The 14,496-nt window shown below is 42.3% G+C and overlaps 1 protein-coding gene across 1 annotated transcript in view; it reads left to right on the forward strand.

The window, feature by feature from the left end:
* The first annotated feature begins 2,991 nt into the window (after positions 1-2,991).
* Positions 2,992-14,496, forward strand: part of LOC148030504 (phospholipid:diacylglycerol acyltransferase 1-like) — a 121,622-nt gene continuing 110,117 nt past the window's right edge. Inside the window, exon 1 of the mRNA XM_087686847.1 lies at positions 2,992-3,910. Within this exon, the coding sequence (XP_087542973.1) occupies positions 3,354-3,910 (557 nt within the window). The 5' untranslated portion in view covers positions 2,992-3,353. The remainder of the gene's footprint in view (positions 3,911-14,496) is intronic.

Here is a 14,496-nt window from a genome sequence, read left to right on the forward strand (position 1 = left end):
TTCAAAATGTGCTCACATGTTTTCAAAATTAATAAGCCATCAAGAAATTAGAGTAATATGCATTCACTGAAGTACAATACTCTAGAATTATGGACACAATGAAGACTATTTTATGCCTTGATGCAATTATTTTCTTACTCCTTCTTTCAAGTATAAATCCATATTGTTGCGCACTCGTAACTCTAGAGAGAAGCACCTTCATTTTAAGGGCAATGGCTTTAGCAACCAACTTTTAAGACATGTTCGTCATTGTTAAAGGTCTCATGTGAGGCACTTTAACTCTTTCAAGCAAGCATTAGCATCCTTGGGGAACTCTTCTACTTTGAAGCAGTGGTTAATGAAGCTCTTGAGATCATTGCCACATCCTTCCCATGCAATTTTGAAGACTTAAGCATAGGAAGGTTGTCGATTTCAAGTGATTCCCCATCCCTCATCCTCGTTAGACCATGATGGAATTCATCCTTTGAGCAAGGTCTACCTAGTGCTTTAGCCTCCTCTTTCCCAATAAGGGACTCATAACCTCTCAAAGAAACCTTTTGATGAAAGTTGGTTAGTCTTTTGTGCCAACAATGGAAGCCAAATGTCCATGTAGGATAGCGATAATCTCATTGTTATCTATTTAAGATCTTAGTTATCATCCTCAATGCACCTTATCACTTCTCTAATCTTCTTCTCCTTTAAAGGATTAAAGTAGAAGAAACGGGGGACATTCCCATCAACATTCCACTTAGCTCTTAAACAGGATCTTTCCAAATAATATTCACATTCTTGCAAATATTGAATGAGAACAAGATCACTTCTTAGAGGCATCAATAGCAAGCAACAAGTCATTTCTAACTCATGAAGTGTGATCCATAGAAGTTCTCTTCACATGAGCAACAACTCTACTAAGTTCTTTGGTATAGTTGGTGATAGCCTAAGGCATGTGCTCTACCTCTTGGTGGGGCTTGCACTACCTTTTTTTAGCCTCTCTCCACACATCGAACCCTCATGACAAAGTGGGTGTCCTCAAGAAAGTATGTGTGGAATCTAAAAATAGAAGGAACCCCATTGGATTTGCCACATGCAATTATCTTAAATGTACATTGCAAATGATGGTGTTCCAATGCAATAATCTCACTAACAAGATTGATTGTCAATCAATTGTATTGGCATTTCAAGAAAGATTAATGGCTATCTTAAAAAAGACATGTTTTTGGACTTGTCTGAGCTATAGTTTGGGGACATCCACCATCCATCATGATTAGTATAAAACCTATTCATGTGTGCAACTCTCCAATTGTTTCCAGCTTGGCAATGCTATGTAAATGACGAATGTTGTTCTCACTTAAAGATGATTGCTATATCCTTTAGTCGATGGGAGACTTAGAGTGACCTCTAGTCCTGCCTCTCTTAGCTAACAAACCACCTTCCCCCTCGACATGTATGCTGATTTGACATTCATATTCTAATCCCTTGTGAGAAGGGTTGGGACATCACCTAGTTGTCCTTTCAGAAATTCCCAACTTCATTAGCTAGCACACAACTCTTCATTACTTGATTGTAATTATGGTGTAGTCACGACCACATGATCAAAAGAACCATATACTATTTGCACATTGCAAAATTGGGTCCTTTTCACTCATTAACCCATTGTTTTTTGTACTATCTTTGAACTCCACTAAGAATTTATACCCACTCTTGTGAATTTTAATAGGTGCCCTCTCCATACTAATTTAGTAACCCCCAAAGTACTCACATTTTAGCTAGCTCCAAAAGTTTATCTTTCTGATCTTTGGTTTACATATTGGGCTTAAGTTCTTCATAGCAAACATGTGAAACTCACACATTTTGAAAAGCCATTTATGTTCGTTGTTAAACCTCATGCCAATAATGAAGTTAGTCAATAATGCTTTGTAGGACGTGTAGTTAATTGTCATGTGCATGTTGAAAATGAATATGGTTATTATGAAGGCCAAACTACTTTTTACCTCTAAAATACAATTAGGCCACCAACCAATTCAAAGTTTAGAGTCAAAGTATAGTCAATTATATGACATAATATTATTAGCTTTCCCAGATAAGGTAGGGAAATTCAACTAACTTTACCACTAAAGCTAGCCAATGTGGTCATTCAAAGTCATAATTATGTTTCTTCTTTTTCTTTAGAAATGCATTCACAATCAAGATGTCGCATAGATTCAATAGACTATGCAAATGCTAATGGAAAGTACATAGGCACGAACTTTGATTCAATGAATATGAGAAGATCATATTCACAATGGATCACAACTCATAGAACACCATCACATAATAAGAGAGGTTTGGCACCGTGTGTTCCAAAATGAAAAAAGCACAATAGTTTGATCAAAAAATCCTTCATGCGGTGAATTAAGTGTTCATTTTCCTAGATTTCAGGGCGAATTTGTGCATTAGAAGCAAACTTTTGCCAAAAGGCAGTAAAGTTTCATAAAAAAATCATTGATGCGGGGAATTAAGTGTTCCTTTTCCTAGATTTCAAGTCGAATTTGTGTGTTCATAAACTTTTGCCAAAAAGCAAAGTTTTGCAACTTCTTGTCAATCACAACAATAGTTGGTCCGCAAATTATTTTTTCAACTTGGAGAAAGGGGTAAGACCTTTAGATTATTGCTTTGCAACAAAGGAAGAAGACTGTAAGAAGCTAGTTATGATCGCTCGCGGGAAGAGGAGATAGGAATTTGCTTTGTGTCTTGTAATTTGTTGTCAATTTCACGATTGTTTTGGGATGCACCGTGAGAAGGTGCCCTAAGGTGGAGCTAAAAGAACTGGGTCCCATTTGGAAAAGTTGTAAGTATTTGGGCCGTGGGGTGTAGTTTCAAAGCCCCATTGAGGAAAGGCCCTGTTAAAGCCTGATCGTTTCAAGACCCCTTGAGGGAAGGGCCTTTTAAAGCATAGTGTCGTTTTCTGGTTCAAAAGGGTTGTTGCTGGGCAGCCATCCTATCACTCCGGAGTCCGCAGGCTACAGCGCCTGTCGGGGGCACACAGAACAGCCGACACGTGGCACGATGTCTGTCTGTTATCAAGTCCCTGTCAAAACTCTTCAGGCCGCAAAGGCACAGAAAAGAGCGTGTCGAGAGATAAGGAGAGAACGTCGTCACGTAATAAGCCTCCATCAGCCATCGTAGCAGCAGCAAGCACAGAGAGAGAGAGAGAGAGAGAGAGCAACGGTATACTTCGGCGGAGGAGAATCATGGAGCCTTTTGAAAAGAAGAAAAGAACGTGTCTAGAGATAAGATCCTTTACGTGATAAGCCTCCATCCGCCATCGCAGGCGAAGAAGAAAACAGCAGCAAGCAGCTGAGGAGAGAGAGACAGAAAAATAGCCCCGAAACAATATGCTTCGGCGCAGGAGAATCGTGGCTTCTCCATCAATCGATAATGACAACGACAAACATCCTAGGAAGGAGACAAATAAGTTTGCCAGCTCAGAAATCGAGAGCTCCAGCAGCACCTCCGACTCGTCCTCCCCCCGTGGCACACCCGACGAGAACGATCATGCAAACAGCAGCAGTGAGGCTTGCCCTGACTGTCAAAAAACCAAACCTCGCAGGCGTGCCCGCACAAGGCATTGCTGCCGTCGGCAAGGCCGACCGGCAGCCTGGGGCTGCCTGGACACGTGCTACTGGCTTATTGGCTGCGTGTGCTTCGCCTGGTGGCTGCTGCTGGTGCTTTACAAGTCTCTGCTTCCGCCACTGTCCGAAGCCATTTCCAGGTCTTTGCCAGACCCTCCTGGTGTGGCCTTGAGGAAACAAGGCTTCAGGGCTCGCCACCCGGTTGTGTTTGTCCCTGGCACTGTCACTGGAGGCTTGGAGTTATGGGAAGGCCATCCCTGCACCCGTGGATTGTTTCGTAAGCGCTTGTGGGGCGGGACCTTTGGGGAGGTCTACAAGAGGTAACCTAGTGTCTCTTCCACTAAGGTTGCCTTCAAGCACAAGACTTTCACTTCAGCCATATCTGTTATCCAAGTAAACAAGACCTCTTGAACCAGTTTTAGTGATCTAGCTCTGTGTGAGAAGCAACATACGCATTCAGATGATAGTGATTTCATTCCTGGCATGCTTACGAGACAAACCTCGAGTGTGACACTTACAGCTGGATTTTAGGGCACCTTCCTCAAATTGTCACGAAAATTTGTGTTTCTCCAATGAAGTAAAGCCTGAGATGCCCTTGAAATCACAGGAACTAGTTCACATTGCACAGGAATAGCTGACCAATTTGACAGGCTTCTTAAACACAGCAGGAAAGCTAAGCAAAAACTGTCTGTTCTTTTTGCTATGTCAAGAAGGACCGTTTTGTTTGCTAGAAGAAGGGTACTCAAGTATCAGCTTTTTGAGTCTCATTGCAAATTTTTTTACATCCAACTCTTTGATATTTGGACTCCAATTTCCATGTACTTTTGAGTTTGTCATGCGCCGACAGCATTGCTGCAGTCAATCAAGAGAACTAGGAAGCCCATAAGATGCAACAAAATGAAATTGTCTGTTGAAGAAGCCCCAGCACTAGTGCTCCAAAGGTTGAAGAGAAGATAAAAAATAGGTCTAACCAGCCAGACCCACCGCCAGAAATGCATTGAATATTGGATAAACTCCTAAGGCCAAGTTATCTAAGTGACCCACTTGCGTAGGTCCATAAACTTAACCTAACCTGCAAATATTGGAAAGCTGGAACTGACTCAAAACATGAAACTCTTAGTGGTGCAAAAACTTAATAATCTGGTCTGTGAATGTTGAAGAGGTAAAATTAACTCGAAACACAAAAGTCAATAGTGAAGACAATCTGCCATACCTGTCACATGGGAAAAATACATGAGCATCAGTCTCCTTCCAAAGGGAGGACTGTTCACCCCCAACAACATTTGCTCATGACCCTTTAATTTGATAAGGAACTTCAATACCAAATGCAAGACCAGAGGGGAAGACTACAGATAGAACTTGCAAGTACAAGATGCAGAAATTACACAGCATAGCGGACAGAATCTAAGCAAGGAGTAGAGAACACAACAAATATGAGAAGAACAAAGATTGCTTTAATTTCAAACGAACTGATACAAAGATGGCTATGTCAACCCATGCGATTCCATTGTGAAGCTTAGATGGTGATCCAGATAGATGATAGGCGAAGAGCTTAAGGGTAGCTAGAAGAACTTTGACTAGGTCAAAGATAGATTGATGATGGCTTTAGAGGGATCTTCCTTTTATAGCCTAAGAAGATAGTCTAGTCGACATGTATGACCATATTATGAATCTTTGCTAGTCGGCCAGGGAATATTACCGTCGGGTCGGGGGTATTGCCCTTGGACCCTGTCAGGGGGGCCATTGCCTTCTCTAAGACCCGCTATCTAGGGGCCATTTTTGTGACCCCCGAACCCCAAAATAGGGGACCTTGATAACTCCCAGACTCCGCAAGTCGATGCATTGTGCCTCAAGTTACTACTAGCATAACTACTCTATTTAACCCAAAGGCTAAATCTACAAAGGTTACCTTTCCTTTTATAGCTCGGGAAGGTAGTCTAGTCGACACGTATGACCATATTATGAATCTTTGCTAGTCGGCCAGGGAATATTATCGTCCGGTCGGGGGCACTGCCCTTGGATCCCATTAGGGGGGCTATTGCCTTCCCTAAGACCCCCTATCTAGGGGCCATTTCTGTGACCCTCGAACCCCAAAATAGGGGTCCCTGATAACTCCCAAACCCCGTAAAATGCATTGTGCCTTAAGTTACTACTAGCATAACTACTCTATTCAACTCAAAGGCTAGATCTACAAAGGTTACCTTTTTGCCATCTAGTCACATAGACCTCATCTGACATATAAGTCAAAACCTACCCAATGTTTGTGCTCATACATGGCTTCTCCTGATTATGGGGGCTTTACAACTTTGAGCACTATGGATCATTGGTGGCACCTTACGAGGGTGGGGCGTTAAGCATATCTAACACAAAATGGATGCACTCACAGTGAAATGGTATTGTTAGCAAAATGTTAATAGATGAAGCAAGCATTGGGCCTTGATCTTAAGTGATGTGTTTCTAGGGTGTTAGCTTAACTGCCTCACCTACATAGATCTTACGTTGCGGACAGGTGTTTCCAACTTATCTTTTCTTTCTAAAGATGAGGATTAGACGGAAAAGTATCGTTTAACACTTGTTCATTTGTAATTTGTGAACTAACCCTTATTGTGTTGGAGGCATAGATATCACAAAAGCTTTCACATTTATCAAAATGGTTTGAACTTGCCTTTATAGGAAATTTCAAAGAGAGCTCTTGGATATAGTTTATGGTCAATTAGCTATAGAGGATAGAATCCAATTGGTTCCTTTGGTTGGTCAAGATCCAAAGATTTGGATAGAATTTAAACCAAAGAGTTTCACAATAAATGATATTTCATGTTAGGCCACTTAAGAGAGTGCATGGTTTAGACATTACGTATGAAGAGAACCTCCCCCAAGATGGGTCCTCTCTCCAATGGTATAACTTCTCTCTGTACCAATTAGCTGATTGTAGATAAGTGGTTGCCTCAACTTCACTTCAACAATGGCTAACCTAGCATCCATTGGATATTTCGGCACATCCGAGGATCAAGTTATAGGGCTTGAGAATAGTTTTGAGTTTGGATTTGTTGCATCTATTATACGAGTGTGAAGATCAATCTCCAAGACTTACCAATTTAACTACCAAGGTCTTCCATGAGTAGGAGCAATGGTCTCTAGTGTTGATAGCAAGAACTTCTTCCAAGGCTCTTCACTAGAAGAAGGCCCCTCACAATGAGCTTCACCACAAGTGATCTACTCTGATTATTTGGGTCAATGATTCCCAAATTGCACCTAGATCTAGGTTGAATGATGACGTTCTAGGCTGCCTTAGCCCTCATAGGGCTACTATCTATTCCTAACCAAATTAATTTTTTGATGAGTCACTTCACTTGGCCAAGGCATGATCTAGAGAAGGCCCAAAAAGAAATGTACCATATCGTGGCTAATAAAACCTGGTTTGCAAGTACCACCCTCATGGCCAATGATAATCTCATTGTGGTCCAATGTAATAGTTTCTGCCATATGCTTAATAGTAGTAAGGTTGCTAATTGCTGCTGTGAGGAAATATTGATATCCACATGATAGCCTAAGCATCTCACTGACGTGTCGGAGGGAACCCAAGTGAAATCCTTATGTAGCTTTCAGTTTGATCGTTAAGTGTCACAAACCTTTGTCCATAAGATTTCTGCCAACTAATAAGAGCACTTGAAGCTTTGCAAAAAAACTCTATTGCAGCCACAAAGGCCCTTTTAAAGTCTATGATGGGCCATCTAATGCCTTGAATGTTTGTAGCTCCATCCCTCAAGAAAGAACTCATAGTCTTTGCAACAAATAGGAAAAGAAGAGGTGCAAGGGGCATCCGTGCCTCATGGACCTTTGAATGCTAAATCTGTCATCTCTAGCAACACCAATGAAGACCTTGCTTTGAGCCGAGTAGAGAGCCATTACACCTCTAATCCACTACTCTAGAAACCTTATCGTGAGCATGGTACCCTCCAAGAACTCCCGATCAACTCTACCATAAGCCTTTTCAAAATTAAGTAGTAGCACAATGAGGTTTTGTCCCCTTGATCGTGCAAGAATTGTGGAAATATTGTTCATGATGTTGCGCTTTCGAATGAAACTAGTCTAAGTAGGGTGGGTGGGGTCTAGTATCTAGAGAGAGAATTTGACACTAATCATAGGATTGATCTCTATTGTGTGATCTGCAATTTGTCTCCATTGGATGAGGTGAATCTGTCAGAAGTGGTGCAGCAATGGAAGCATAAACAACATGCTGAAATAAACTGTTGAAACACAAGACAAGATAAAGAATAAACACAAATACAGATGAGAACTTAGATGTATGCGCGGGGAACGGAATCCATATCGAACACGAGACAGTAGCATACAACAGTGAATCATTGGCTGTGTGGGTACCTTGGTACCAGCTCCTCTCTCCTCAGAAGAATCCACAAATGATGGCTGAAGTACAGAAGAGAAGGAGCCCTAGCAATATATAGGCATAAAATGGGGGGAGCATTAAATGCAGTTGGCCAGCATTAAATGCTCCCTAGCCCTAAAAAGGGCACTAGAAAATGCCAGAAAAAATACTATAAAAAAGGCCAGAGCTTCTATAGCACAGACTCACTTGAGCTAACTAATCTGCTAACACCCTCTCTCAGATCAGGGGTGATCTGATACAATATAATAGTACAATGATGGGGTATCATAAACTACACAACGTAGAACCACCAGAAGAACCATGGATATCCAAGTAGTGAGTGGCTAGCCCACCACCAAGATTCCTCGGAGAGTATTTGACGTCGATGTCGATCATAACAACACCACCTGAAAATAGAGAAGAATCATAGCAGCTCTTTGTGTTATGTCACTTATGTCACTTAGGACATATAAGACCAATCTGCTAAACATGTTTCTGGACATGTAACCATGGAATCCCCGCTTGCGGCCAAAACCGCCAAAGTGTCTTTTATGTGAGCTCTAGACGAAAGCCTCCCACTCTCTGTCAAGTAACCAGCCCATCATGAACCTGGATGTCAATCCTAGCTCCAGGATTTGTACTTGCCAGACCTCGGTCGATGCGTGAGGGAAGTCCCTCTCTGGATCCTGTGCATCTGTATAGACATATAGATGAGGCACAACTGCCCCATCTCATCACCCTCTCACACTCCCTCTTTGGCACTGGAGAGTCGTGAGGGATGTCCGCATCACCACCACTAGAAAGCAGTTGAGGAAGGGACTACTAAGCCCTTCCCTTGATCCGAAGAAGAGGATCCCTTCCGCGCCTTGGACTTTGCCTTGGTTGGAGGACCGGAATCAAAATTTGAGGTAGATGATGACTCGTCGGAGGAGTCCGCATCCCGCTTTGTCTTCGGCTCCTTTTTCTTCCTGGAAGCCTCTAACTCTTTGCAGTTCTTCCTTAAATGACCTTACTTGCCACAATGATAACATTGGGCCTTCGACTTCTTCAACTTTGAATCCCTCTCTGAAGCTGCAAGAGCCTCACCTGAACCTCCATAATGTGATGGAAGCCTCCCCTGTAGTCACAAAGTAGCCTTACACTCAAGTAGCATAGAGGACATGTGAAGAAAACTGACAGGAGTCGTAGATGTCTGCGCCTGTAAAGCATTCGCCACTCCATCAAATTCCCGAGGAAGCTGGTAGAGTACCGTATCAACAAGATGTGCCTCTGATAGGGCAGATTGCATAGTGCGAAGCTGGTCCTGGAGTTGGGTAACACGAAGTAAGAAGGATTGAATCGTATCTTTGGATTCAAACTTCAGTTGCTGGAGCTAGCCATAGAGAGTAACGGCCCTCATGGTGGAAGGAGCCTCGTACATGAACTGTAACTTCGACCATACGTTAAAAGCTGTCGTACAGGAGGTGACCATCGGTAGGACTTCTTTGGAAATACATCAAAGTAATGCTGAATAAGCACGGGCATCATCCAAATCCCATGTAAGCACAGCCTCCTCATGGTTGTCTTCATCAAAATCAGATGGAACAGGAGAAGGTTGTTGAGGATGTGCCATAGCTCCGCCAACCACGTACCATAACCGCTTCTCAATAAACCAAGCCTTCATCACTGCACTCCATGTGTAATAATTAGGTCCATGGAGCTTGTCATCAGTGGATGTGAATGGAGGAGCCATTTGGAGAGGATTTAGAAAGAAGTAGAGAAAAGAAGGGATTGGGAGAGGGAACACAGCCAAACCACGAGCACAGACTGCATAAAGCAAGAGTTTACATGCAGTATAACCCAAAAACTGATCAAAATAAGACAAAATCTGCTGCACAAAGTCAAAAAATCAGTTCAAATCTGCTAGAAAGAGCAAAAACGGCCTGTTCTATCAGTCACCCAGCCCAAAATAGTGCTCTAAATAGCAAAACACTGGCTGTACATTGCCTAAATAGGTGTAGGGAACTGTCGCCAGCAGCTTGATGAGGAAAACACAGGCAGCAGGAGGTGTTGGATAGGCAGGTGATGTATATGCTAATCAAAACGCAGAGTAGGGAAGCCAAAATCTGGTTGCAATCAGGTTGATAGCAGTCGCCAGGGCAGCAGAGGGGTAAATCAGTCCTGAAATCAGCAATAAAACACAACAGAAACATAAAATCTGAAAACTGATACCATGTTAGAAGTGGTGCAGCAATGGAAGCATAAACAACATGCTGAAATAAACTGCTGAAACACAAGACGAGATAAAGAATAAACACAAATACAGATGAGAACTCAGATGTATGCCCAAGAAACGGAATCCATATTGAACACGAGACAACAGTATACAATAGTGAATCACTGGCTATGTGGGCACCCTGACATCGGCTCCTCTCTCCTCAGAAGAATCCACAAATGATGGCTGAAGTACAGAAGAGGAGGAGGAGCCCTAGCAATATATAGGCATAAAATAGGGGGAGCATTAAATGCAGTTGGCCGGCATTAAATGCTCCCTAGCCCTAAAAAGGGCACCAGAAAATGCCAGAAAAAAAACTATAAAAAAGGCCACAGCCTATACAGCACAGTCTCACCCTGAGCTGACTGATTTGCTAATAGAATCATCCCTTAGATAGCCTCTCTAACATACCTCTTAATGCCATAATCTCTTGGAATTTTGCTAAAAGTCTAATGTGCTAATCACATCCCAATAGCCCAAGAAGAAAGCTCTTCCAATCCACCATCCCCTGAGCACTCCCGAAGGGTAATGCCAATAGAGCCTTTGCAATTTTCTCCTTTGAGAAGGGGGCCATCAAGGGTCATAGATGACCTGATTTAATGCTAATTATAGCAAGCACAAAATTCATACAAATTGAAAATACAAATGTTATTACTTAATTTTGGACATTGGACACCCTATTGGCCCCAAAATTGACATCCCTTGCAGTATTTCTTTAACTTGTATTTCTAGAGGTTGAAGTACACTAAGATACAACTTGATCTCCTTCAATCTTCAATACATCTTGCTGTCCATAACAACCAACAAGTTTTCAAACCAAAATTTTTGCTTACTTTGCTTGGTATTGGCCTTCAATTTGCTCCTTGGAAGACAAATTCTACCCAAATTTAACATTGGTTGGCTTGCCTCTTGAAATTCTTTGAAATCCCCTAACTTTAGTTGCTGAATTTCAAGTACAAGGCTCCAGGTTTTAAGCTAGGGTGGTTGATAAACCTTAATTTTTACTGTAAATTAGGGTTTCATAGTATAAATTTTTGAATTGCAAGCTCATGAGACTGAATTTGGCTGAGATCTCTTAAGGGAAGCTGTGAATTGGCTAAGAGAATAGAGAGGAGGCCAAAGAGAGAGAAATGTCATTGTTAAAATTGACTGAAAGATAAAGCTACCCTATTGTGAATGACTCCGATTGACTTTAGCCCACGATCAATAGGAGCCCCACATGCAATCACCTACCCTTGTGGGCCCTAAAATTGCTATCAGCTACATGTAGATAGCCTATATGGGCTGTCACCTACCTCCAGTGGTCTCCTGATCAATTGGCAACACCTCTCTGACAGTCTCCAATGGTTGGAAATTTGCAAGCAACTCTCTCTCCTCTCCCAACCTCAAACAACGTTGGAATGAAGCTTCACCGGCCTTTAATAGCCTTTCCCCCCCTTGCATGGGCAAGTTTTGTCAAGTGGCAGTCTTCTAAATGCAAATTTAAGCAAATTTCAGTCCAATTAAACTAATGTTCAAAATTTTAATTTTGAAAAATAATTTAATATTTAATTATTGCTAAAAAAATGCCTTTATCAATCAACGATTAAATTGGCTAGGCTAATTTATCATCCAAGTATTCTTAAGCATTTATTAGTCCTTGCTTGAACTAGCATAACTTAATTAATCAATGCCTAGTTTCTAGTGCCATCATAGACAGTGATGGCTAAAAAAAATCTTCTAGGTCAAAATTCGATACTAGGTACGTGACTAATATAACTTGTTATAACTTTTGCTTTTGATACGCATTGACTTCTTAGGGTCATTGGTCTATCATTGTGAAAGAACTAACTTGCATATCACATGTGCCTTACATTTGCACATTTGATTAACACTTAATCAAATGCTAAGCAAAGCATCAAAATTTCACGTCCTTGATTCAGTCTCCTCATGCTCTCTGTGACCACTGTCCTGGTACTTTTCCACATAATTTCTCTCTTAGCTTTCAAGTCTAGTTGTCAAGCCCAACATGGGATTATAATAGGCCACCTATTCAACCTCTTGCAGCTTCTGGGCAAGGATTCGTCTACCGTCGTGAGTCCTCTAACACCCTCCTTGGAGTGCCTAGGACTTGTAGTGTGAAAGAATTCTTTTGTTACCTTGTTCCTTGCATGACTCCAAAAGGAAGCCCTCACATAATACTTATACTTTAATTTTGCCTCTTTCATAGCATCTACTTCTACTTTGGAGCATATATCCTCTTGGTCATCCACCTACATTCTGCCTTGCTTTCCTCCTCTCTTTGTAGTGTTGCTAGTGAAGCCCTAACAACCCTCTGTATCTCTATGAGAGACCTTCTCTCTTGCTCCTAGCCTCATCTTTAAAGAAAGAGCTTACCTCTTGCAGAGGATGCTCTACCGGATGAGAAGGGCTTGGCTATCCAAATCCTAGGGATATCCTCCCTCAGATCCTCATCATATTGCATACACAAGAACTTTGACATTGGTAGTGGTTCACATGGCTCCCTCCAGAAGAACCATCTATATCAGAGTATTGATATATGCTATTTCAGTTGAAGGCCCTACCGTTGTTGCTACTAGTGGTCCATATTGCTACTATTGACACCTTTGGTGATTGCTACTTGCTTTGCCCTTATCTCCACCAACCTTCCTTTCCACCCAAAAGCTGATGTTGGTTAGCCCTTGATGCCACCTCTTCCACAACTCCAACCTACTCTTCATGCTGTGCTAACCTACTCTTCTTGCTCTACCTCTCCTTCAACTCCATCGCCTACTCCTACACAACCACCCCTTCCTTGAGCTGCCAACATCCTCTTTTGCTTTGGACTTGGACTTCCTCTTGCCTTGTTGCCATTAGCTTGCCTTTGTTTTGTCAGTTTGTCATCTCCTGGTTGTGAGCCCTAGTCAGAGTCTGACAGGGACATTTGGAGCTTTGATTGTGTTTTCTTCTCAGTTTTGTGTGTTTGCCAGCTTGTGTTGCCCTATCGGATGATATTCAGCCCTAGATTGCCTGTGATTTTCCCCGGACTGCCTGCAATTTCACATCAGCATTTTGCGGCTGCATTTAATGCAGTCGGCTGCAGTAGTTGGCCGGTTTTTTTTAGTTATGTGCTATACATAGGAATTGGTAGCAAAGGTCATATCACTTCTCTCTCTTTCAAGTGCTCCTGGTGGCCGCAATCTTCTTTGTCTCCGGCATGGACAGAAGGCTGCATACTCTCCGACTCCATCACCATCAGTGTCACAGGTGTTGTCATCATTGTTCAGCCTGATCAGATGCCCTTTGTGATGCCTTGGCTGTGCCACGTAGAGACCGATCAGTCCTCATTATATTCAGCTTTCCTTCATTGTTCAATGGAGATTTCTCTTCTCTTCCTGCTTTCTCTTCTTCTCTTTTCATGTTCATGATTTTCTTCCATTGTGCACTCTCACATGGTAATAGGTATCATCACCTACGTGAGGACACGGAGTTTCCAACCAAAAGAGGAGACCACACTGTTGCTAAAAACTCAAATTTCAACCTATTGTTCAGTGTTGTAAACACAATTTTTGTGTTTCATAGGTGACATTTGACAAAGGCGGGACATCCACAACTCTCTTCTTATAGGTGCTACTAAATTTTCCTCCGTTCAGACTCTCTTACAGCATCCTTTATGTGTTTGCAGGTTATATGAAGATGTCGGATCCCCGGTTCCAAGCCGTTGATGACTCAGACAATGAGGTTTTCTCTCTCCTTTGAATGGCCACATGAGAGATCACCGAGCCCTTTTGTACAGTTTTGTCATTTGGAGCATTCTTCTTCTGAGGTAGGAGCTGGTGGATTTGACTCCATGAAGGCTTTCACAGCAGGTTCAAGATGAGGGAAGAAGAAGGAGAAGCTAAGGGTAAGAAATGGGATGTTAAGGAGGAGGAGACAAAGGATAATAAGAAGAAGCCCAAGTGCCTACACCGCGGGAAGGGTATACATGTGGAGGAGAAGTTTTGGCAAAAGTAACCCCAATTGAAGCCCAAGGAGGGGTCTAAGGATTTGAAGGTTACCCCAGCTACCACGGAGTCTGTCTTTGTACATCTTTGTACATGTGTTTGAGGAGGAGGACACCGCTCTTGCTTCTTCCACTATAGAGAAGCTTTAGCTCGTGGACAATGGGGCTTCTTCCCACATGACCTATGGATAGGACTTGCTTTAGGACTTGAGTTTGAGAGGTGGATTCATCATCATTGGTGACAATTCTTTCGTAACTGTTCACGGAGTGGGGACCATTCCTCTAT

Source organism: Lygodium microphyllum, chromosome 10 (assembly GCF_053477565.2).
Source record: "Lygodium microphyllum isolate KBCC chromosome 10, Lygodium_microphyllum_v1.1.10, whole genome shotgun sequence".
Taxonomy (NCBI): Eukaryota; Viridiplantae; Streptophyta; class Polypodiopsida; order Schizaeales; family Lygodiaceae; genus Lygodium; species Lygodium microphyllum.